Source organism: Poecile atricapillus, chromosome 3 (assembly GCF_030490865.1).
Source record: "Poecile atricapillus isolate bPoeAtr1 chromosome 3, bPoeAtr1.hap1, whole genome shotgun sequence".
Classification (NCBI taxonomy): Eukaryota; Metazoa; Chordata; class Aves; order Passeriformes; family Paridae; genus Poecile; species Poecile atricapillus.
In genome coordinates this window covers 59,134,382-59,159,296 of record NC_081251.1, presented here as the reverse complement: position 1 = coordinate 59,159,296, position 24,915 = coordinate 59,134,382, and the positions used below count along the sequence as shown (strand labels likewise).

Below are 24,915 nucleotides of genomic sequence, written 5' to 3'. Positions count from 1 at the left end.
GGGTCATGAGAATCTTAAATATATTGGTTACAGATTATGAAATATCATGGGGCCAGGGTTTCCTCCAAGTAGATATTGTATTACCAGTGAGATTAGCCTCACACTAGACCCATATGCTGATTATAATTACTGAAGTAAAGCAACAAGGTCCAAAATCCATTTCTTCTTAAGAAAATAATGCTTTCTCCAATCTCTGACTGACACCACCTGCCTTCTCATGTTTTGGCAAACTCAGTTTGTTCTTGTAAGATGCTTTAGCTGCCTCATGGGGCACACCGAGCTTCTCACCCTTTATTAAATATCCTGTTCATAATTTGTTACATTACAGTTTAAAAGACAGCTCCATATTGTCTAATAACTCCGACTTTCCCATGAGCCCTCTCTTCCTACCAGGTCAGTCTTTTATTTTAGTCTCCAAATCATCATTTTACGTTGGCCACTGACACACGTTGTGGTTTCCATCTTGTTAATTGTTTTTACTACAAGGATTTGTTGTTTGATTGGAATATTGTATTTCAGAGAGGTAATTATTTTGATTTCTTTATAATTTAAGATAGATTGTGTTTTCTGTTCACACATGTATCTGCAAGCAAGTTAAGAGATGCAATTATTTTGCCTGGTGTTATATAACAGGAAGATTATTCACCAAGGTATTATGACTTTTCCTGATAAGATATTTGTCCATGTTTGCTTGAGATTGGTGCCAGCTGAAAAACTGCCCAGTGTTGTTCAAAGACACAGTTCAAAAGGACATTTTGTCTCTATCAGAATGTAAGGAAAATCAAAATTACTTTTGCTTTGGTGGCTGAGAATTTCTTGGCTTGCTCCTGCAGCATGTTTTTAGCCCAGCACTAAAGGAAACATCTTTTTGATACAGTCCACAGGGTGGCACAATCTGATCATGATTGCTTTGTGCTACTGGCTCATTTCAAAGAATTTACTCTTACCATGGTAATCTGAATTTTTAAACCGATTTTATTTGTTTGTTTGTTTATCTATTTATTAAATTTTTTCTATGTCAAAGCATTGTTAAAAAAATGTTAGGTTATGTGTTTAAAGACTCATCTCCACAACACACAAGGGGCCAGAGGCACAAGGGTGGGTAGAGGAGGCAGGCAAATGAAAGGCTAAGAGGATAAAATGTGTCCTGTAAATAGGAGTAGTGTTTGTTGATGGGGCAGGGGGTCTTTCCCTGCCAGTGGAGCAGGGCTCAGGAACCTCAGGAGCTGGGCAGACTGGGCCAGGGGCCAAGCGCTGGCACAATGGAGTGTTCAACACCAACTGCGGGAGGGTTCACCCTTTATGGTTGGATATGGATTTGCATACAGACTCTGCTCTCAGGCTTTTCCCCGATAAGGCAGGATCAGGCTGGTCCCATGCCAAGTGTCAGCACTGTGGTTTTGGTCCCTGCTGAGCTGTGAATGCAGCCCCACGCTCCTGTGCATGCACATGTACACGATGAGCACACACGCACCTTTCGGGAGTGCACACTCAGCTGTGCTACTGCCTGGATGTGGGGACACCAACCTCTGGCACCCTTGCTGCTATCCAGCTGCTGGATTGGGCAGCTTCTAGGGGGATTTTTAGCCTGGCAGTTCTTCTGCTTGATTAAGACCTTCAAGTAATAACCTTTGAGTCCTATTTTACACAACATTGGGGTATCCACTTTTCATTCTTGTATAGAAGTTTGAGATTTTAGTATTATTTTTCCAATTTAGTGTAACTTGTGAAGCATAAAGAGAAAATTGTCAAAACATGCATTTTGAGAGGATATAATGACTTTCTTGAAAAAAATGGGATCACTAACACTAGAAATAAATGCCTTTTTTTTAGCTTGACTCTTGCCATATGTTAGATTGAGCTCATTCAGTACATATAAATCCTAATTATATCTAAGCTGTTATAATTTTGATAACTTCACTTACATATCACAGTATAATATACTAGTCTAGGAGATTAATTTTTTTCCTGATTTTTTTTCCACTCCCACATAATTTTGTGTAATCTCATCTCACTATATTTATTTCAGCACAATGCAAGGGAAGTGAAATGGTGTGTTGCTGTATTTCATGTAATTCTGTACAATTCATGTTAGAGGGAATATATTCTCTGACTTCTAGTTGTATCTTTATTTTATTCTCAAAGTTTGTTCACCCAGGTTTTTTTTACATTCAAATATAAAACATAAGCTCTTAAGTACAACATACAAAATTATGTAGAAAAAGAATCATGCAGTTTTACAGCTTATAGATTCTTGGAGAAGTAAGGAAAGATTTGAGCTACTTTGGACATCTGGAGGGCAGACTTTGGCCTGTTTAGGAGACTTGTTGCCAGTCCCTTGGGAGGCAGTCCTGAAAGGCAAAGGAGTCCAGGAAGGCAGGTCATTCTTCAGGAAGGAAACCTTAACTGTGCAGGAGCAGGCTGTCCCAATGCGCTGAAAGATGAACCAGCAGGAAAAACCACCCTGGCTGAACAGAGAGCTTTGGCTCAGGGATAAAAAGTGCTGTTCCACAAGTGGTTCTTCCCAAGTCTCAGTACTGGGGTCAGTTCCTTTCCTTCATTTAATGTCCTTATCAATGATTTGGGCGAGGTGATTAAGTGCAACCTTAGTCAGTTTGCAGCTGAGACACTGGGCTGGGACAGAATGTGAATCTGCTGGAGGGCTCTGCAGAGGGATGTGAACTGGCTGGATTGATGGGCTGAGGCCAGTTGCATGAGGTTCAATAAGGCCAAGTGCCAGGTCCTGTCTCCGGGACACAGAGACAGTGCTACAGGCTTGGGGAAGAGTAGCTGGAAAGTGGCCTGAGGGAAAAGGACCAGGGGGTGCTGGTCAAGAACCACTGAAGCTGAGCCAGATGTGCCCAGGTGGCCAAGAAGGCCAGTGGCAAACAAAAAAGCAGATCCAGCAGGAGCAAGGATGTGATCGTTCCCTTGTACCCAGCACAGCTGAGGCCACACCCTGAATCCTGTTTTGGGCCCCTCACTATAAGAAGGACATTGAGGTGCTGGAGTGTGCCCAGAGTAGGGCAATGGAGCTGGTGAAGGGTCTGGAGCACAAGTCTTGTAAGGAGTGGCTGAGGGGGCTGGGAGTGTTTATCCTAGAGAAAAGGAGGCTCAGGGAGGGACCTTTTTATTCTCTACAGTTGCCTGAAGGGAGGCTGTAGCAAGACAGGTGTCAGCCTCTTCTCCCTATTAATAAGTGATAGAACAAGAACAAACAGCCTCAAGTTGCATCAGGGGAGGTTTAGATTGGATATTAGGGAAATTTCTTCATGGGAAGGGTTGTCATGCACTGGAACAGGCTGCCCAGCCAAATCATTGATTCCCTGTCCCTGGACGTATTTAGAAGACATGTAGGTGTGATGCTTAGGGACAAAGTGAAGTGGTGGACTTGGACTGGGTTAACAGCTGGCCTTGATGTTTTTACAAGTCCTTGTTCAAACTATATGATACTTTGATTAAATGTTTATACATTTGTGCTTGATACAGTACATGAAAAAGAGATGTAGAAGTGCACACATCTCTTAGGAGGTGTGTGGCAATGCTTCCAGGTTGTACAGAGATACTGTGTGGCAGTTTAGGACAGGAAGGAAGTGGTAACTCCTGCTCACTGCAAAACCTGCAGGAAGAAGGGTATGCTCTTTCACTCAAACCAGGCTCAGCATTCACAGTTGCAGCAAATGGACTCAAAAGAGATCCAGACACTTGCAGAGATATCCTGTTCTGCACCCTGACAAAATACCAAAAAATTAAAAATGCCTTCCAGGAAAACACTTGTCTAGTCTGATCTTAAATATATTCCACAATGCCAGTTTCACTTCTTTCTTATGGTATGTGATGCAAAGCTTTATTTCTCCCTAAAATTTTTGCTTCTGATATGACAATACCATGTACAAGGTAAGCAGATTACTTCTTGTCCTATGTACTGTGGACACTGATGATTCCCTTCGTTTTAGTGCTCCTTTAGAATGTTTTTATATCTCATACCAGTTTTTAATCTCTAGATTGAATAACAGTTTCAGACTTGTTTTGAATTAAGTGTTCTAGACTTTACACCATTCCCATGGTTGTTCTCTGGATTTTGTCTACCTAATTCAGTTTTTTTTTGAAGTCTGGACCAAGTAGAGAGTGATACAATACTGAGGCAAACCAAAACATTACTGTACCTCTTCTATAGGCAGCATTTTTGAATGCACTCTCTTTTGAAGAAGAGTGCCCCAAATTCTTCAGTGCGAAAGATCTCTTCATGTGTCAGCTAAAAGCAGCAGCCCTTGAGGGTGCTATATATTAGCAAATCTAACTGCCTATCCTTTCAGAAAAGATATTTACACATACCCAAGAGGCAACAATTTCAGATCATGACTTTTTAACAACTAAAAGCAAAATATAAAAAATAATAATGACAAATACATTGTCCTTAGGATAGAACAGACATTTTTTTTTCTAGCTGAGCTTTTAAAACACACAGTGCAGCATTTAGTACTGAAATTGAAGCTTACACTAACAAGTAATTTATTGAACTGCTTCATAGTAATATTAGTATATGAAGTCTGAGCTTTTGCAGTGAAAAGGTTCTCATTCAGGTTAATACTCGTACTCTTAACCTAGAATAGTAAGAAAGCATTTTCTGAAAGAGGCAGCAAAGTGAGGAGTTTTTTCAGCAAAAGGATATATGTGGAAAGGGTGAACCCAGAAACCTGCTAGCATCCTCTTCCTTTGCCATTTTTGGTGCTGCAGCTGGCATGGGGTAAGGCAGAGAAGGACAAAGAGGTAAGAAAAATTGGATGAGAAAAGCTTTTCAGTTCCCCTCCTGCACATTCTCCCTCCTCCCCACCCCACCTCCCCATACCCCCATACTCCCAAAATACCCCTCCAAACAACCAACCAACCAAATAATCCCACAAGTCTTCGAAAGGAGGAAAAAATCAGGCCCAGTATGCCTGGTTGCACTCATTGTCAGAAAGAGGTAATTTTTGTGGATGGCTGGAGGTGACCTAGATATGTATATCCCAGTTTCACGTGAATTCCTGCTGTAGCTCTTGGTATGTCTGCTTCTTCCACACAAGATCCTGGCTCCAAGTGTGCAATCCATAACAGCATAGTGCTGGGATAGGTGCTATAAGTGTAAGTGCTCATATCACGAGGGTAGCACCAATGTTAGTGTGACTAGTGCTGAAGGACGGGGTGATGCTGAGTAATCTCTGCTGTCTAACTCAGATTTTATCCATCCACTCAGTAAACAACACCCTGCATGCTAATGTTGTAGAATCACTGCAGCATTGCCAGAAATGATGAAAACTAAGAGGTTCGTTGGCACTGCTTCTCCCAACTTCTCCATTTCAGCTCCAAATGAGTGGGTTTTTTTCCCCAATGACACAGACCAGAGATGATCCATCTCTTAAGCAGAAAAATATCCTTCTCTCCTGCATGAGGTTAGCCTTAATGGAATCAATTAAAATGAAGGAGGGAAAAAGGGAAATTAAATCATGGGGATTGTGCAATATCTTTGGAAGAGGCAGAATCACGTTTTATGTTGGTGGCACAAGCACTGTGCACGGTTAGCGTGGTTTGAGCTCGAAAGTGGCAGACCCGTCTTGCCAGCTCCTTTGAGTATTTCTGTCCTGCTGCTGTTATGTAAGAGCTGCTGTCCCAGTTTGCCTGTGCAGCTCTCTGCCTTATGCGTGATGATGCTTTGGAGCCTACGCCAAAGGTAATGCTCTACAGCACGCTCTATATTGCAGCAATAATAATAATTATAGTAATATAACTAGTAGTAGTAATTAGCAGCGACGTCTCGGTACAGTCGTTCTCAGAAGTATTTCGGCTACTCTCCAGAATGCACTTCGGGGGTGTCGAGTCTCGGGGCTGAGGCCGGTGTCTCATCCTCCAACTCCCCGGCGCAGCGGTCACCGCAGCCGCCCCCGGACAAGCTGCTCCGGCTTTGCTGCTGCTGCTGCTGCTGCTGCTGCTGCAGCCGCGGCGGGGCGGGGCGCGGCCCCCCCGCCATGCGCGCAAGGGCAGCGGGCACCGGGGCACGGGCTGCAGCCCTCGGGAGCGCCGCACGGCCACGGCACACGCAGCCCGCACTCGCATCCATCCCCGGCACTCGCATCCATCCCCGGCACTCGCACCCATCCCCGGCACTCGCACCCATCATCCCCGGCACTCGCATCCATCCCGGCACTCGCACCCATCCCCGGCACACGCACCCGCACTCCCGCCCTCTCCCCACCCCCGCACCTGTTTCCTCGCCGCGGGCCGGCGGGCGGGGCGGCGCGCCGTGTTGTGCTCGGTATCCAGGCAGCTGCGCCGAGGCGCGGAGCAGCGCGGTGCGGCGGGCGGAGGTAGGGCGCGGCGGAGCGGGGCCGGGCCGGGCCGGGGGCTCCCCGGGGCTGCGGGTGCTCGGCGGGGCCGCCGCTTGGGTGAGCCCGAGAGGGGCCGGAGCGCGGCCGGGAAGAGGGGGGTCCCGTGGGGCAGCCTCTGCCCGCTGCTCGCCGGCCGCCTCCTGCCCCCCCCGACGCAGAACTGGCTTGAGGTGAATCCGAAACTCGGTGCCGTGGTTGCGGAGTTTGTCCGTGTTCCGGGGGGGCTTTGAGGTTTTGCCCTTTCGCAGCGGACAAGCCCGGCGGAGGGCTGCGGTGGTTCTCCTGAAGTGCACGTCCGTGTGTGCTGCAGAGATAGCCAGTTTTATGCTCAGTCACACGCTGCAGGCCAAAACGTAGTTAACCAAAGGAAATGCGACTATTGATGGGCGCTCCCGGGGAGCCAGTTTTAGCCTGGGTTGCACGCAGTGATGGTGCAAAAAGGACAAGCGCACCGCGGCAGCGATGCATAGAGCCCATATGTTCCCTGGCTTGTGTGGTGACTCCCCGGAGGTAAGACCTGCTGAAATACTCACCGACGAGGCTGTTACTAGGATTTTCACAACCGTATTCACGCTGAGGAAGAGTGCTTGTAAGGAATATTAGTAACCTGCTACGAAAGACCAGATATTGGAATTTGATGAGGAAATACATAAGTAAATCATCCGTGTGATGGTGAGGGGAACTCCAGTGCGCTTGGCTATGAGGAATGTATACCTATGTGGCTTGTAGGGAAATAGTATGTGGTGCTTCTGGCTGCCTGCCAGAACTCTTCTAGTGCGGAGCCTGTTGAACGACTCCTAACAGGCACGCGCTTTCCCGTAGTAGTACTAGTGATGGACTGTCTGCTCTCCGTGATCTCTGAGTATTATTTTTGTGATTCTTGTGCCCACTTCAACATTAAACGGATCCCAGGCTGTAAATGCTATGGGCTATGTTAATATCTTGCCACTGGACAGAGGAAATCAGGGTGCTGTTTCATTTTAATTGGTAAACAGAAAGGCTTTTTTGTTTGTTACACTAAATCTTGTGTGCTAAATGACACGAAAAAACTTGATTTCTGGGGTACAGTGTTAAAATTTTGGAGTTCTTTTCTGGTGAGAGCCAGGCATTGTCATTTGGAGTGTTTCACACATTCCTTAGAGCACCAGAGTTTTGCCCCGAGAAAGGAGCTCTCCAGAATCAGCATGGTGCTGCGTGTTGGAGGGATTAAATTCTCATCTTTGCATACCCTGTTAGATGTGAATGTAGAAGGAATAATCCCTACACTTCCCACCTGTTCCCTTAATTCCTGTTCATAGTGTGTGCTTTGGTTTGTTTGTTTAACATTATCTTCAGAAATAATATATGTCCATGGAAATTCCATGTTGCTGAGTATAAAGTACCAGTGCTTATGTATTTTGCAGGTGAATCCAAATACATTTGAGATTTTAAAAAATTTCTATTTTTACTTCAAGCTATTGGAATAAGTTTCAGTAGTGATTTGGACTTCTGTAATTAATACAGACACAAGAATCTTGTAATGACTATATGCCTTCATGCACCATTACTTTCTCTTTATTAAATATGAGAGTCCTGAGTGATGTTTTTTTAAGAGTTTAAGAACTTCACTGGAGCCATGCAGAATTACACAGCCTGTCAGTGAGCACACTGCTCAAAGAAACTAACTTTGGTACTGGATCAGGGAAAGCAGAGGCACATAGGAAGAGAAGAAGAGTACTCTATTAGTATTTAAATTTGAGGAGAGAGTAAGACTTCCTGACAATGAAGAGGGTTTTCCTGGGTGAGGCACTGAACAAGGCCAGCAAAGTGAGAGTGATTTCTGGGGGTCTACAGAGCTTTGGTCCCAAGAGGAATATACATACATTCACCCTTCAGACAAGACACCACATTAACCCACCTCGGTTATGCTGTGTTAAAGGAAGTCAGTTGTGGCTCAATTTTTTTCTTATCTACTGGTGGCAGTAGTTATCGAGAAAGTACATGCATAAAACATAAACAATTGTTTTTATTCTTACTTTACTCATTACCATAGCTAGTGGCAGAACTTTAGAGTTCTTGTGTCTCCTTAGAGGTCATAAAATCAACAGCAGTGGTGTATAGTGGTGTACATCTGAAGTGAATGGACTTGTGGCTTTGTTTCACTCAAAGACACAATTTAAAGGGAAAAACAGAGAAGTTTCTGCTTTTATATTCATATGGCAGTTGTCTGCCACTTGCTTTTAAGTTATACTTAGCAAAGTTTCTTGCTTGGGAGATGTGCAGGAATACCGAAGAACTGACGCTTACTTGCTTATCTCAAACCTGGTGTGACCCACCCTTTCCTGAGATGCTTCAGTGTTTTCTATTTTAGTTGTCTTTCTTTCTTTTTTTTTTTTTTTTTTCCTCCCACAGATGTAGCTCTGCAATTTTCCTGTGCTATAGGTCATATTATGCCACAGAACTCCTAGGTGCCATCAGTGTTAAACCAGAAAAATCAGAACAATTCTCCTACCGTTAACTGGCATCACTTCAGATGTGAACTTCACTCTGTCCTATTTGCTTGTGTATTGTGACCTCTGATCTTAACCTCGCCCTGTCTTTGTCTGCGCAGATAGTAAGCTCTTTTAGGCAAGGATTATATCCTGTGTTTGTAGAAGGTAATGAGCTACTGATCCCAGTCTCCTGCTATTACCAACAGCTATATAACTGTAATGTATTGCTGCACAATTTCAGTAACAGGATTACTAAACTGTCTTTAACTTTTCGTATCAGTAAGTCTGAATGACCTTTCTTTGCATGTATCTAAAAATGTATGTTCTGCCAATTTTCCTAAAAAAAGCAAGTCTCTGCCTTTTATTTTCTCCTAGAACAGTTTGCATTTTCTGTTCCAATGGAATTACAGCTTTCAAGACTAGAATCACACCACTGGATTTTTGTTCATCTTACCAAAAAACTAAGAAAAGATAGATAATAAAACACTCATTTGCTGAAATGTAAATACATACATAGGTATGTGCATGACTAGGATCGTACAAATAATTTTTAAATGCTGGAGTAGAATGTAGGTAAAACATAGAAGATTGTGTGCCATATATGCCACAGATTTAAATGTCAGATGTGCAAATTACCTTGAACTTTCAAATTATTAATTGCTGTTGCAAGACCTTTAAGCTTCTGCAGACTAAAAAACTTTTGTTCAACTCCAAAATATGCTTAAGGATACCTAGATGAACCAAAATAGTTGGCAGTTCCAGAGAAGATCTAAATCTCTCTGTGTTGCCCCACATTGTCCAAGAAAAACAAATGTCAATATCTTCAAGTAGTTACTGCACATTAAATCAGTGTGAGGTTGGATGGTCAGTGAGAAAGAACATTGTGTTTCAGTGTTCCTATTTCAATGCATTTTTGTCAGTTGAGAAAGGAAGCACAGAGTGACAATGTTGGTATTCAACCATCAAAAACACCTTTCAGAGCCAAAATTGCATTTTCCATGATCTTATGTGGTGCATAGTTATGTCCCATTGCCTTTGGGATAGTTCCAGTATCCACTGACTTCTGCTGCACTGGGTTTAAGGGAACAACTGCAGACTTGCAGTTCAGCTGTCAGAAAAAATTACCAAATGGACTCCTCTGCCGGCCTGGATTTTGGAAGATCAGTGGGGAGATACTGCATTTTCTCTGAGGAAATAAAAGAGAACCATGATGGTTCACTCTACCCCACTTCTTCATCCTAGCTTTGAATTTTGTATATCCAGTAGGCATCAATTGCAACTTGACAGATTTATTAAAATAAATTTACAAATGGATCCTCAATTTGTAATCTACCAGTTATTAATATCCTGGAATGAATTTTACATGAATTTCTCTACTTTTAACTTGGAGTTTATTTAAGAGAGTGCTGCTTCCATTTTTTGTCATGGCCTTGTCTATCAGAAATCTCTTCAGTGGAACAATCAGTATAATACTAATTGAGGCAACTTAATCTCTCCTTGATCTTATTTTCTATTTTCTTTTTTACTTATCTGGCTAAAAACCATTTGCTTGCTGTCTTTATTTCTCAGATGGTCTTTCAGCACATCTTTCTTCATCCCTGTATTCTGCACACACTGCGGCAGCGCTCTTCACTTCTCATGCTCTGTTTCTGCCCATTTATTTCTGGGTTTGGCTTTTCCAATTACATCTGGAGCAGTTCTATTCTGTTCTGAACAGGTGTAAAGCTACTAGAATTTGGATTGAAAGAAAACCCCAGCCTGCTTCACAGGGGAGGCACTTTCCAGGCTAGTTGACTCCTCTGCTGATTTTCCTTTCATTTATTTCTTAAGCACAGTGTTTTTAGACCATCCCCTGACCTGCTTCCATGCTTTGGATTCTTCTTGTAATATTTTGGACAATGTCAATCACTTCCTTAGTTGGAGCTATTTTCAATTGATTGGCATTTTCTTGCCACTAACATCCAACCTAAGCAAGCTGGTTTTCTGACTATTTGCTGTTTAAAAACACAGTTATAACCTCCAGAAAATTCTGGTTCCTATCTTTCTGTGAGTCATTTATTCCTGACTGGCAGGAGGCTCACTGCTGTCTCATAGAATTGCATCTGTTCCAGTAGTGTCTATCAAACTGGCAGCATTTCCAAGACCTCTTATGTTTCAGAAACGGAATCTGTGGATCAAAGTGGACTTCTTGAACTGCAGCAGTAAACTATGCTTGAAAATTATTTTCCTGTATTTTTTCCCTTGATCAGTTCTGTGCAGCTCTTGCTTACCAGGGAAGCCTTCCTCTTTGTTAATACATAACAGCATGCCAGAACTTGACCCTATTTCAGTTGTTCATGAGGTACTGTTCAGTTCGTGTGCTATAGTTATTTCAGTTACTCCACTGTATTTCTTATATCTGTGTAATATTTGATTTGTAAATGTCTTCTAGGTGCAGGGCTTCCTCAAATTTATTACTCTGTTTATTGTCCTCTCAAAGATCTCTTTTGGAAATGTCCCAGATTAGAAGCAGCCCTTTCACTGCCTGCCCCTATTTCTTGCTCTCCTCAGTATCTTTGTTTATTATTTGTGTTTATCATTCTTTATCTGGAGTTTCTTTATGTATTAGGGTTCTATAATGGGAGTTTATAGAAGTCTAAAACTGTATTTTCAGGTGCAACCATACTTTCACATCAGTAGCTTCTTCTAGCTGCTATATGTGGCATCAGCCCAGTGTACTGGGAGTCACAGAATCACAGGATGGTTAAGATTGGAAGGAACCACTGTTGGGCTCATCTGGAATCTGCAATTTGTGGCAACATGAAGTACAGTCAGAGAACTGTTTACCTCTTCTTGGTCAGGTTTATCTTCAGCCCTTATTGCACATTGTAGATGACATCTGCACCTAGCAGATGTCTCTTTGTTTCTCTGGAACCACACTTCTGACAGGCAGCTCTGTTTTCCTTTAATATGTTTTGTAAACTTTAAGAACTGAAAGATAAATTGCAATCTGGTCTTGCCAATGGTATTCTGGTTTTACCAATAAAAGGAAAATATATATTATTAATTCAAAGTGTTCCTGAGCACAGTGAAAAAAGAGGATTAAACAGAGGACCCAGAAAAGTTAACCCACAATAGATGCAGTGTTTTTCTTCTCTCCTCCATAGAACAAACATCTCATTTTCCTGGCAGTTGAAGAGAGGAACAAAATAATCCAGAGAATTGTAAATTGCAATTTAATAAAGCCTAATGGTTCTTATATGAGAGAAGTTCATGTTTCCTCTTTTCATCTAAACCCAGAGTACCGGGATATTAATAAAAGAAAATGGTATCTGTGTAACTTTATCCATTAAATCCAGATAAGTGGCAAATGTAATAAAATATTTACCTAATTTATATGCAAACCCTATTTCAACCCTTTTGCCTGTTGATTCCATGTATGTTCAGACCAAAAAAAAAAAAAAATTTATAATATTGAATAAACACTTGTTGAATGCTAAAACAGGGAGTAGCTCGTATTCAGGGTTAGCTTCAGGTTTATTTCAGGCTAAGACTTGTGAGATTTGAGCCATGCACTTTTTATAAAACCTATGTATTTTGAAAACATATCCATCTGAAAACACACCTTTGTGTCTGACACACAAATTTAAAAGTCTTTAGTTATATTAAAAAATATTTTGTAGTAACTATGCAAATACTTAATTTTAAGTAATAATCTTAATACTTAAGATTTTAATGCATACAAATCTGAAAAATGTAATATTTTAGCAGGATAAAAATATTTTGTTGATGGCTTTAAGTATTTGTAAAAACTGTGAAAAATTCCCATTCTATATTACATTAAATACCTTACTGTTCACATATGATTTTTTGTCTGTGAAACTTTAAGTGTTGCCTGAAGATAGGTGAGAAGGGTGCATGAAGCTTTCATTCATCTGTTCTGCTGGTGTTTTGCTGTGCTCTGAGCTGTGCTTTTCTGCATGAAAGGAGGTGACTGAGCACACAAGAATCTTTCCTCCCTACCTGTACTAACTTAGTGTCACCTGTAAATGAGTTAATTCCAACTGCTTGCAAAGGAGCTTTTAAATGAGGAGCTGTATTTAGAAACACACATTCTTCTTATGCAGCATATAATTTAATATCAGCTAAATAAATTATTAACTGCAAGCCTGCCATTTATCGCTGCACAATGACTCAGCCTGCTATATGAGTATATTGAACATACATCGTCATAACACTTTCCCAGATTGTTTTGACTTGGATCAGCATGTTCCACAGCTCCTCTAAATGTGCTCATGTACAGCTGATTTATGCCAGCTCTGTCACAGTGTGAGTGAACTGGTGTTCTGATATTGTTACTGCTGTTAGCCAAAAACCCAATCAGATAAAGCATTTTTAATACCCCTTATCCCTGCCCATAAATTAGTCTAGCAGCTTGCTACTAAGGGTGGCTGTACCCAGCTTACAGTACTGCTCAAAATGTTAGCAGTGTCACTGCTGCAGAAGCGAGGCTACATTTAACCCACTGTGTTACAAATATTTCTGGTTTGGATGAGGTTGGGAAAGCTGATGTTTCATTTAAATATTGCAGAGGAAGCAAAGTTCACCAAGCTGTCATATGTGAACACAAGCAACAGAAATCCTCCTCCTGCTCCCCATCCACCCAGTCAGGTGTTGTTTGGTGTGCTGTTGCTGATGTTCTCTGCAGGGATTTAGCAACACCAGGGGACCATCAGCCCCAGCCAGTGTTGTGGCTGAGGTGTGGTGGTGGCACCTCCTCATGCCTGCTTGACACAAACATGAGGTTCCTGCCAGGGTGTCTCTCTATGCTTGGGAAGTGGTGGCTGATAGGCAGAGTCCCTGTGTACCCCAAGCAGTGTGTGGGGCAGAGCCTGGAAGGTGGGAAGGGCAATGGAGGAGAGGAGGCCCCTAAAGGAGAGAGCAGATGCACACGGGAGAGAGTGAGGATATGAACATCCAGGTTTAGGCATATGTAAAAACAGCAGCAGTGTGTCTGGAGTAGGTATTAGTACCATGGTGGCCATGGCACGCAAGAGAACAGCCCAAAGACATGGGTGGACTTTGCCATCTGTTCTGCAGTGTAGCCCGTCAGAAGTGTGCTTCCCTCGGCTTCACTGATTTAAAGCCAGCTTAGGGCTGCTGACCTGAGCAGCATTTAGGTATCCAAAATATAAGGTAAACATACAATAAAAAAGCATCAGTAAGAGGGAAAGCAGGATGTACCTTGGGTCAGGCAAGGTTTGAAGGGTTAGAAAAGGAAATGTTGAAATATCATTTCCTCTGGCCGCCCTTACATGTTGACACAGCTCCTTTGGGACAGTTCATCACGCCTGAAGCTGTGCAGCCTAAAGGCTTGTCTGCCTGACAATGGAGGACTCTATTCTCTGACAGGCCTTGGGGCCAGGAAAAGAGGAAAATGCACAGCACCAACAAACCCACTCACATTTGTGATATTGATCAGCTGAATATCATTTGAATTTGGGGTGCACCCAGAGTCTATGGTATGAATTCAATTATTCTCGGTGTCTCTACACTCAGTTATTTCTTATCAGGGAAGTCACTGCATACATACACAACATGTACTTGTTCCTCAGAAGATAAGGTTTTATTGATAGCATTATCTGCAGAATCTAATTAGATTATTTTTAGACCAGATTTATAGTCACAGATTCTTGTTATAGATGCAGAAGTGTAGCAGCATTCGTGTCGCAGTTCTAGTTCACAGCTTTTGATGTTAAATGACACAAAATACAGCATTGTTTTACACTAAAAAAGGAACATAAATACAACTTTATTTAATAATGAAGTATATTAATCCAAATATTTCAGACACATTGTCAAGTGGAGTTAGGAGTTATCCTGACCAATGAGTTTCTGTTGCATACTCCTTCGTACCACGGTGAAATAGAATGAGAATTGTACAGGTTTTGGATTTTTACAAGTGGTTTCGTTTTACTTTTAAGCTTGATGGTCTCTTTGTTAAAAAGTATTACAGTGTTACTTTTAATAAGTATAACATCATTATTATTTCTAAAACAACATCCACAAGTATCCTCGGGAAAGCATTGATGTCTGGTGCATTGCCAGTTGTGTTCAATGATTTATTTTTTGCAGCTTCATTCTGCTTGGTGGTTGCCAAGCAAGCTTTCAGCATTAATTGTGTCTCTGGCTGGGGTGTACCCTATAGGTAAAACATAAACCCTTTACCTGTTAAGACAGCCATTAAGACTCAGACTCTTTAGTTTTTCAGAGCTGGTAAAAGTTTCCTCTAAACTTTGGTGCTTTCTTTCTCAGGTGTTGAGGTTGTTTACCATTGCTTTTGCCCGGCCCTATGGGGGCCAGCGTTGGACTGGAGGTGTCTGACTGCCCCAGGGATGCTCTGCCACAGCTGAGGGTTGAACGCTAAAAGGAAGCTGTCCAAGACCCTCGTCTCACTGAGCTCCACAGCTTGGAGGGAGAATTCTGTTAGGGGAAGTGGACTCGCTCCAAAGAGATCATGGCTTCATCCCGACTAGTGGCAAGATCTAGAGACATTGCCAATGTCATGCAACGGCTTCAAGGTAAGTGGCTGACCTGGGCTGGCACTCTGCCACACCCTTATACATGGAAGTTCCTATTTTGTACTATACTGAACAGTCAGAACAATATTTCTGAAGTTTAGTAATTTTTATAAACTCATCTACTGGAAAGTACTTCTAGTATATCTAAAGGGCTGTGATTATATGATTCCTTTGGTATAGCATTAACAGTGATGCTTCAGAGCAGCTGACCTGAATGTGGCTCCATGGGACAGTACACTGAATTGAAGACTACGAGACTTTTGTTTCGGTTCTGTTTCTCCCAGGTTACCTGATGTGTGTATCGGTTTTCTCATAGAAAAGAGAACAGAAATTATATTCATCCTTTTCTCAACTACAGTCAACTGGTAGATCTTTTATACTGATAAACTAATATTTATCAATTTAGCCATGAGAACAGTGCTTTATTATATTGTTAAGCACTGAAGAATTCATAGCTCAGTGAGCTTATCATTAGTCCTCAAGTTGATGACCTTTTAGACAACACATCACAGAATGTCTTTGCAGTTGATTATCCATTATGGTTTTATGTTCCTATAATATAGCATTACTAAATAAATTTATTGTGTTTTCTTAGAAGTTATACACCTAACTGCTGATGCTAAAAGCTTGCACTTGGAATATTTTTTATTCAAATAATGATATTGACTAGAAACAAATTGTCATTACTGCTGTAGATTTCACTTCTATTAACTTTTCAACTTCATCATAAATCCCTGGCCTTCTTTCCTCTACAGACTAGTTTCCACTGACTTCAACAAAAGCTTGTATGTGCAAAACCTTTGATAACCCCTTCTGCGTCCTCTAATCTGGAAGCTTAATCTGCTCATGGGTTTTCTTTCCATTGATTGTTTTTCAGTTCAGATCTGAACCTACTTCCCCAGCCACCAGCTACTTACTAGTAGGAATGATTTCCATGTAACCTCAGGAGATAAATGGAAGAGTCTGTCCTATTTAGACCTGCTACAGCACTTCATCAGTTCCAACATGGTTCTGCTTGATTTTCTTCAGCCTTTTGTACATTTACTATGGTTTCCCTTTCTGGTTTTATGTCTGCTAGTTCTTAGGCCACCGTGTTGGACAATGGCTGTTCAAAGTGCCAACAAACATAGAGGAAATATTTCATGCTCAGAGGATTTATGGTTTAAACATTAGACTAAGACACTCCAGGTAGATTTGAATGAGACTGTGCAAGGGCACAGTGAGACAGCCTTGCCCACAGAGCAGGCAGGGGTCTTAGGGCACACACAGTGTGTTTATCACAGGATACTATACATTTGTATGAACTCTTGTAGGTATTACAGAAAAAAATACTGAGAGACTTGAAGCAAGAAATGAAATAATTATGAAACCATAAGACCCTCCGAGGAATATGAAGAAGTGCATGAGAGAAATGGCAGAAGTACTCAAAGGTTATAGAGACATTTTGCAAAGGAAAGCATCAGGGAGATGAACTGTGTTCAGGGAGGATTATCCAGGCTGGTACTCTAAACCAATGTATAAGGAGGATGCTACAGAAGATAATTACAGAATGTGGGGACCATTAATTATCAGACTATTATGTGCTAGCTTTCTAAACATCTATAAGGCTGTTGCTGACAAAATGGCTGTTGTGTTTATTTGCATTTTGGGGTTTTTTACACTTTTTCTTCATTTCTATGTATGTGGCTCTGCTGAAATCTGATTCATAGTTCATCCTGCTATAATTTTTTAATATTATTTTATTTTTGGAAATTAAGCAAAAACAATTACATTAATTCTGAAGTGAGGACATTTTAAACGAAAATGTGTGAATTGAATGGAAATTTGGCATTGCCTATTAATTTCAGGTCATACCTGTAACTGGATTATTCGCTTCTCAGATGAAATCAGCTCATCTTGGTATTGATGGGATTTGATATTTTCTGCAGATGCACTATTTCAATAAATCACCTGTGCCAAACTAGAGTGCTTGGAGCCTAAATCTTTTTTTAGTCTGTAGCTCTGCATTATGGATGAGCAGGCAGTCTGCACTGCGACTACCTAAGCCCTTGTGTATTGAGGTTGCTCTACCTTTCAAAAATTATAGTCAGCTGAAATAAGAGTAGATGAGCATAGGAGCACAGGGACGTATCTTGGCGTTTGTCTGGCAGCCCAGAATCAGTGCAGAGCCAGGGGCACAGCTCAGGGTGAGTGGAATTGACAGCATTCAGGGTGTAACAGGAATGACACTGGTTTGGGGGATCCTCAGTCAGTGCAGAGCAGCAGCTGTGCTTTACAACACCTGGTTTTGTACCTGGCTGTATGCTGAGGCAGGAGAGTTCTTCTTGTGTGATACTCTTTAGACGGTGCTGCAAGATGTCAGTACTGGAAATTTTTCAGCATTGAGAGGTAAAGCAAGCTGTGCTCCCTCCTCCACATGGTTCTCAAATTTGCCTTATGTGTCTCCAGTGAGTGTTTGTGGTGGGAGAGTGTAGGAAATGCCAGAAAAATGCAACTCTTCACTGGGATTCTCAACACCAGTTTTGAAATAGCTGCTGGAGACACTTTTAGTGAACACAAATATATATGCTCTCCTAAAATCTGTCAGGGGGCAAAAAAGTTGATTCTGTGTTGGTTGGTATTTTTATTTGTTTATTTGGGATTGTTAACATATATATATCCAGTCACTTCCCTTTGGTAATTATAACACTTGCAATACACTGTTTGCATATACAGAGTTTTTGAATAACGTTGTGTATCACTGGCTCAGAAGTTCACCTGGGACAAACAGCCAAGACAACTTGCTAGTTCTACAGCACCTTATGCTTCCTAGTTGTTCATATTATAAAAGCACCCATAAAACCTGAGCAGAACTGGTATACACCAGTATATACCAGTATATACTGGTATACGCTGGTATACGAGTTACATTCCTAGGACTGGTTTTTGGATTACTCTGGAAAATAAATTCAGCTGGCACAAAAGCACTGCTCCTTAGCCTATAAGAAGTGCAAGGTCATTGGCATTGCAGCTATAAACTAAAGATTCATAAAGCATCTTTGATAGCTACATATATCAAAGTAGGGAGTGCTGGAAGATAAGCTAGTCAAGCTCTTACAAATTTGCAATCTTTACCATCATGAAATGCAGTATTTTCTATTAGTATGCACTGTTACAGGCAAACTGCAGTCATGCTCACGTTATTCTGAAGGAAAAAAACCCAGAAAACCAAAAAAACAGAAAAGAAGAAATGTTTCATTTGTCCCATTCCTCAGGACCTTATTGTTCCATTATACTAACTTATTCTTACTGGCTTGTAAGGTGATGTTGAACAGTCACTGTAGCATACTCTTACTGCAGGCTTTTCTAATTCCCACTTTTCTGTCCCTCTGTGTTTTTTTTCCTTTTGATTTCCCATTTAGTAATCTGTACTGAATGAAGACTTTAGTGAGCATCATTGTGTTCATTATTGGGTGGTCCATTTAGTCAAACAGGACACTTTTTTCCTTTTCTGTAGTGGATCACCAAAAATTCACTCTGCATTACAATCTAAGCATATATGCCACCCAAATTAGGTTCCTGTCATATAACTGGTGTTTTAAGGCTGTTATCCATTTTAACTCCATGCAGTAAAACCAGTACTAGAGTGTACAAAGTACAATAATTTAAACGTTGCAAGACAATAACTTTGTTGTGTGAAAATATGCTCTACAAATGATAGAGATGCATAAAAAATTCTTTCCAATCTTTCATTTCTTCTGGATTGCACCACTGTTCTTACTAGAGTCTTAAACTCGCTTTAGATTGTTGTTATTTTGGGGTTTTGTAAACTCACTGTAGAGATGATGTAGGAAAAGCTAAGGTAGGAAAGCAAGCAACATGGTCATGCATGAAGACTAACCATGTTGGAATGGAGACATTGTTCAAGCAATACTCATACACTCCAGAAAAGCTTCAGTACAGGCGGGTCAAATTAGCTTCAAGCTCAGTCCTTATTTTATTACTAATTACAAAATTACCTACAACTGACTATCATCTGCTGTAGTTTTATGCCTTCCTCACATTAGCACTATTCACAGGATGTGGGCTTGTTTTTCTCCTGGATTGTCCTTTCTTCCTTTCCCCCATGCTCTTCCCCTTAAGTTTTGCCTCTTCTTTTCTTTCCTTTTACAACCTAGAATTTCTTTTCCATACCAGCAGCATTAACTAAACAGTACATATTTTTTTTCTCATTAGCTGATAGCCTCTTTGTTAATGTGTACCTTTGCTGGTGTTTTCCTCTGTTTTTCTAAGTCAACAGTGCCAAGAGCCACAGTTTAACATTAAGCTAGGGTGATTTAACAGATACCTGCTGCTGAAAATACCTTGCTTCACTGCATGAACATTCCAAACTTTGTTTTCAGCAGTCCACTTCTTCTTACATTAGACCTGAACCAACTGAGAATTGGTTTGTAGAGGCCAAATGAGCTCCTGGGAAAAAGACAGTGTCTCTCCTTCAGTGCCATTTACTATTTTATTGTCAGCAAAACCAAAGTGCAAGATCACATTTGTAAATGTCAGCAAAATTGAAAAGGTGTGCTTGATCAGGAGGGGCATGCTGCACATCTTGGCACAACTGGGTTTTATCCCCATATTACAAACACTGCTGTGGTCAAGGTTTTCTTCTGTCCAGTTTTCTTGTAGAAAACCAGTACACACTGGTTCCATGTAGTTGTGCTAATGCCTTTTCCTTACAGTCTTTCACTATCTAAAATGTCCCAGTTTGATTCCTGCATCTTTCTTGGATTTTTCTTGAATTACAGAAAATGCCAGTGTAAATTATTAATCTATCAGGTGAGAAAATCTTTTATCTAAGGCAATTCATTACTCACAGGCAGTGTGGTAAGGGAAAATAAACACTTTTGACTCTATTGACTGGTATGGACTCTGAGCTGAAGGTCAAGTAAATTTGAATGATGAATTGGGAATCTGAATAACATTACAGCTGACATAATAAGAGGAAGTTGAGCAGGATTTCAATATCCTTTTCTATTATTTTTTCAGTTTGAGAAAATTTAAGTTAATACTATTTCAGAACAAAATCCTGAGATACAAGGTTTATGTGTGAAGGTTAAGACAGCTGCAAAGAAGATCATTAAAGGATGAAAAAAAGAGATGGAGATCAAGTGTTTTCATCTACTACAACAAAAACATGTGAAAGGATAGTCTGTACCTGGTGATATTCAAGTTAAATATTAGTTAGTATTTGATAAGGAGTGTTACTAAGGAATGCTGTAAAATCACCATTTTTAGAACTATTTAATTTTGGCTTATACATGTGCAAACAAGTCCAGTGAGAATCTACTTCAGGTTTTTTCTGACCCAGGTATGTGATGGTAATAATCTGGTGTATTGCTGGTAAAGAGAAGTTTGGAACTACCTGCAGGTATTGCAAAATAAACATCCCCAAGACAAGGGGGAAAGGATATGATCAAAACATTTCACTGGTAGTACAAATGACTAAAATATGAACAGAATTTAGGCATCATGTTATATTAGAATATATTGTCATATAGTTAGACTGTTGTGACATATGTTGCAAAAAATATCTCAGTGGAAAAAAACATATGCTGCCTTTTTTTTTTTTTCCCCTTTGGTTTTTTTTTTTTTAACTGCAGTTAGCATTCACTTTGTGTTCTCTTCAGTGAGAACACAGTACTGGGGCAGTATGTGAAATGTAGAATGCATTTTAGTGAGGCATGCTCCTGTATTTTTATTTTTATAAGGTTTTCATCATTAACAAATTCCAAGTTAGTGATTTAAACTACATTTTTAGAATTTTTTTAAGTTAATGTTGCTATCTCTTTGCTTACACTTTTTCTTCTGCTTTTTACCACAAAACTAACAATGTAAATCAACATATTCTTACTTATTTTTTTTTTCTTGCTTTCCCTTTCGATTAGCACAGTATAGTTTCCACAGGTTGTTAAAATAATCTGTGCTCCTCTTTTCACTTGGTTAGTCAACCAGGATACAAAGCATTAAAAATTACACAGATGATATAAATTGCATATATATTTTTGCATTTGAGTTGCTTTTTAAGGAAAAAAACCAACATATTTATCCAGTTTTCATCTGTGATAAAGTATATATTTAGGGCAGAAAATGGCTGACATGGTGGTGTCTCACACTGAGATTGCTTTCGTTTGGATGTGAAGAAGCACAGTTCAAAAATTGAAATCCTTCGCCTATGCTACTATTAAAACACTAACATGATTTGTTACACAAAATGTAGGAGGAAAAATGCAAGAGGAAAATCTTCCTTGAACTATTTTATAGATGGTGATTTAAATGCTGGGTCTTAAATGTAGTGGATATCCAAAATATGTCAGGCAAGTTGTGTTTTACATGAACCTGTCTTCAGCAGCTCTGTGCTGCTCACTATAATTTGACAAGTTTATATGTAGGCATCCACACTGCAGCTTTTTAATTTTGGTTTCAATAAAGTGTTATCTGAGGCTCAAAAACTGTTTTCAGTTAAGATTTTGTCTCAAAATAACATCTGCCATATTTGTTACTGGTGTGAAGAGATATTTCAGGAAGCCTAAATAGGGACAATTATGTGTCAGTTTTGGTGGTTTAGTGAAGATAGAGATTTTTGAGAAGGAAAAAATTGCAGTGTTTATTTTTGAGAGTGCCCCCTCTATTCTGACAGGCTGCTAGACAGTTATTTTAGTAATAGCTTTGGGTTGGGGGTATCAAGAAGCAGAATATCTTCAAAATATTTTGATGACATGTTTTTTAATGCAGGTTAGACAGTTTATCAGTTGTCTGTTTTGTGATTCCCTATTTCTATTATATATATTTCAGGCTTGAAAAATTAAACTTTATTTCCTCAGAGCTGTGTTGTAATATATTCCTACAATATATTTTGGTGTGTTATTAAATTTGAACATAGCTTATTGTCATCACCATAAATAATGCTCCCTTTTGGAATACTACATTTGTTGTTTTTAAATAGAAGAACTGAAAAATGCAGGAGTACATGCCTCTTGTTACTAATCAAACAGGGATTAGAACAGTTTTGTAGATGAATTACTGCTGATCATGCTTCTATACCAACGTAGAGGCTTCTGTAATGTAAAGGCAAAATATTTAAATGAGAAAGTTTTTGTTTTTTTTGTTTTTTTTTTTTTTTGCAATTTTGCTGTAATCATGTTTTGCCCATTTGTAGAAATCAAAAGCCTCACCATATTTATTTACCAGGATAATAATATACCAGGAGAATATACTTGCAGGTAGAAAAACCACATAGATCAAAAATAACACGTAACGATTATTAGTAATTTATTCCACAGACTTTTTTATAGAATGCCATTTTTATTTTGCACTTTAGACTTCATTTGCTTAAAAATATCCTTGTTTCTGTCACAAAGCTTCTCCTTGTGACTCATATCCCTGGGTTCTAATTTTAGACTCACACTGAGGTTTTTTAGTTGGCAGTTGTATGGATCCAAGTGAATCGTCTATTACTGGGTGCAAGAAAACAGGCTACTTGTTCTGTCTTTCATCCAAGATGAGAAAGAGCTTTATGATGGAAGTGTCAATGAGAAGGAAGGAAGGAAGGAAGGAAGGAAGGAAGGAAGGAAGGAAGGAAGGAAGGAAGGAAGGAAGGAAGGAAGGAAGGAAGGAAGGAAGGAAGGAAGGAAGGAAGGAAGGAAGGAAGGAAGGAAGGAAGGAAGGAAGGAAGGAAGGAAGGAAGGAAGGAAGGAAGGAAGGAAGGAAGGAAGGAAGGAAGGAAGGAAGGAAGGAAGGAAGGAAGGAAGGAAGGAAGGAAGGAAGGAAGGAAGGAAGGAAGGAAGGAAGGAAGGAAGGAAGGAAGGAAGGAAGGAAGGAAGGAAGGAAGGAAGGAAGGAAGGAAGGAAGGAAGGAAGGAAGGAAGGAAGGAAGGAAGGAGGGAAGGAAGGAGGGAAGGAAGGAGGGAAGGAAGGAGGGAAGGAAGGAGGGAAGGAAGGAAGTGGCGGAAGGAAGGAAGGAAGGAAGGAAGGAAGTGGCGGAAGGAAGGAAGGAAGTGGCGGAAGGAAGGAAGTGGCGGAAGGAAGGAAGGAAGTGGCGGAAGGAAGGAAGTGGCGGAAGGAAGTGGCGGAAGGAAGTGGCGGAAGGAAGTGGCGGAAGGAAGTGGCGGAAGGAAGTGGCGGAAGGAAGGAAGGAAGGAAGGAAGGAAGGAAGGAAGGAAGGAAGGAAGGAAGGAAGGAAGGAAGGAAGGAAGGAAGGAAGGAAGGAAGGAAGGAAGGAAGGAAGGAAGGAAGGAAGGAAGGAAGGAAGGAAGGAAGGAAGGAAGGAAGGAAGGAAGGAAGGAAGGAAGGAAGGAAGGAAGGAAGGAAGGAAGGAAGGAAGGAAGGAAGGAAGGAAGGAAGGAAGGAAGGAAGGAAGGAAGGAAGGAAGGAAGGAAGGAAGGAAGGAAGGAAGGAAGGAAGGAAGGAAGGAAGGAAGGAAGGAAGGAAGGAAGGAAGGAAGGAAGGAAGGAAGGAAGGAAGGAAGGAAGGAAGGAAGGAAGGAAGGAAGGAAGGAAGGAAGGAAGGAAGGAAGGAAGGAAGGAAGGAAGGAGAAGAAAGAAAAAGAAAGAAAGAAAGAAGGCATTTATGTCTCCATGGTAAACTAAAAAGAGATGTTTGAAAGATATTATTACATTTTACAGGAAGTAATAACTGACTGCTTAATTGCACAGCTATTTTTAAAATTCAGATTCTGATTGCTAGTATTTGGGGGTGTAAGTTTTCTTGTTCTCATTTGTTAGTAGACTTTAAATTGGTGCTGCTCCATGTACAGTGTTCTTCACAGAAGGGGTGTAAAGAAGCTGGGACTAACATTAAAAAACTAGCCTTTATCCTGTACTTTGAAAGAGAACCTGATTAAGTTCTCAGTGATCATTTTAATGCAATATCAGAACTTTTAGGGAAGTAGCAGAAAAACAATTTGATGTTTCAGGATAAGCAGCCTCCAGGTAAGGAGGAGAAATACTGAGTTCCTGCATAGCAGGGACAGTTCTTAGCCTCCAGCTCAGCCCCTGCACAGCTTGGGCCCAAGAGCTCATACCTTAACCTGCTCTTCCCTCTCTGATTTATCTGCTTTTCATGCTTTCCCTGCTGAGGAGTCATTGTTGTTAACAGAGATTGTTGTGAAATATCTTTTGGAGCTTCATTACATGGAACACAAACATTAACATATTAAGAGATGTCATTTGTGAAGATTCTTTTACTGTAATTTCACTAGATTTTATGTAATTACTTTTCAGTATTTGTTACATAGTCTTTTATACTTTTAAGTGGGTTACGCCCTTGTTGGTGTTTATTTGTTTAAGTGACTATGGAGAATATATGTAATCTCGTAACACTGTTAGGCTTGTGACACAGCTCTGCAAAACCTTTAAATCTCTAAGCTGAAAACTCTTGTATTCACCCAGATAAGAGACACATCTAGAACATTTAATAACTACCTTGTACCCACACAGACATTGCTGCAGAACGAGAGCTGAGATTTAGTTTAGATTTATCCAAACCA

General features: G+C 40.6%; 1 protein-coding gene across 1 annotated transcript in view; it reads left to right on the top strand.

Moving 5' to 3' along the window:
- Window positions 1-6,568: 6,568 nt before the first annotated feature.
- The window catches only part of SYNE1 (spectrin repeat containing nuclear envelope protein 1), a 296,656-nt gene continuing 278,309 nt past the window's right edge, over window positions 6,569-24,915 (top strand). The window contains 2 exon segments of the mRNA XM_058833865.1: window positions 6,569-6,875; window positions 15,131-15,396. Coding sequence (XP_058689848.1) covers window positions 15,333-15,396 — 64 coding nt within the window. The 5' untranslated portion in view covers window positions 6,569-6,875; window positions 15,131-15,332.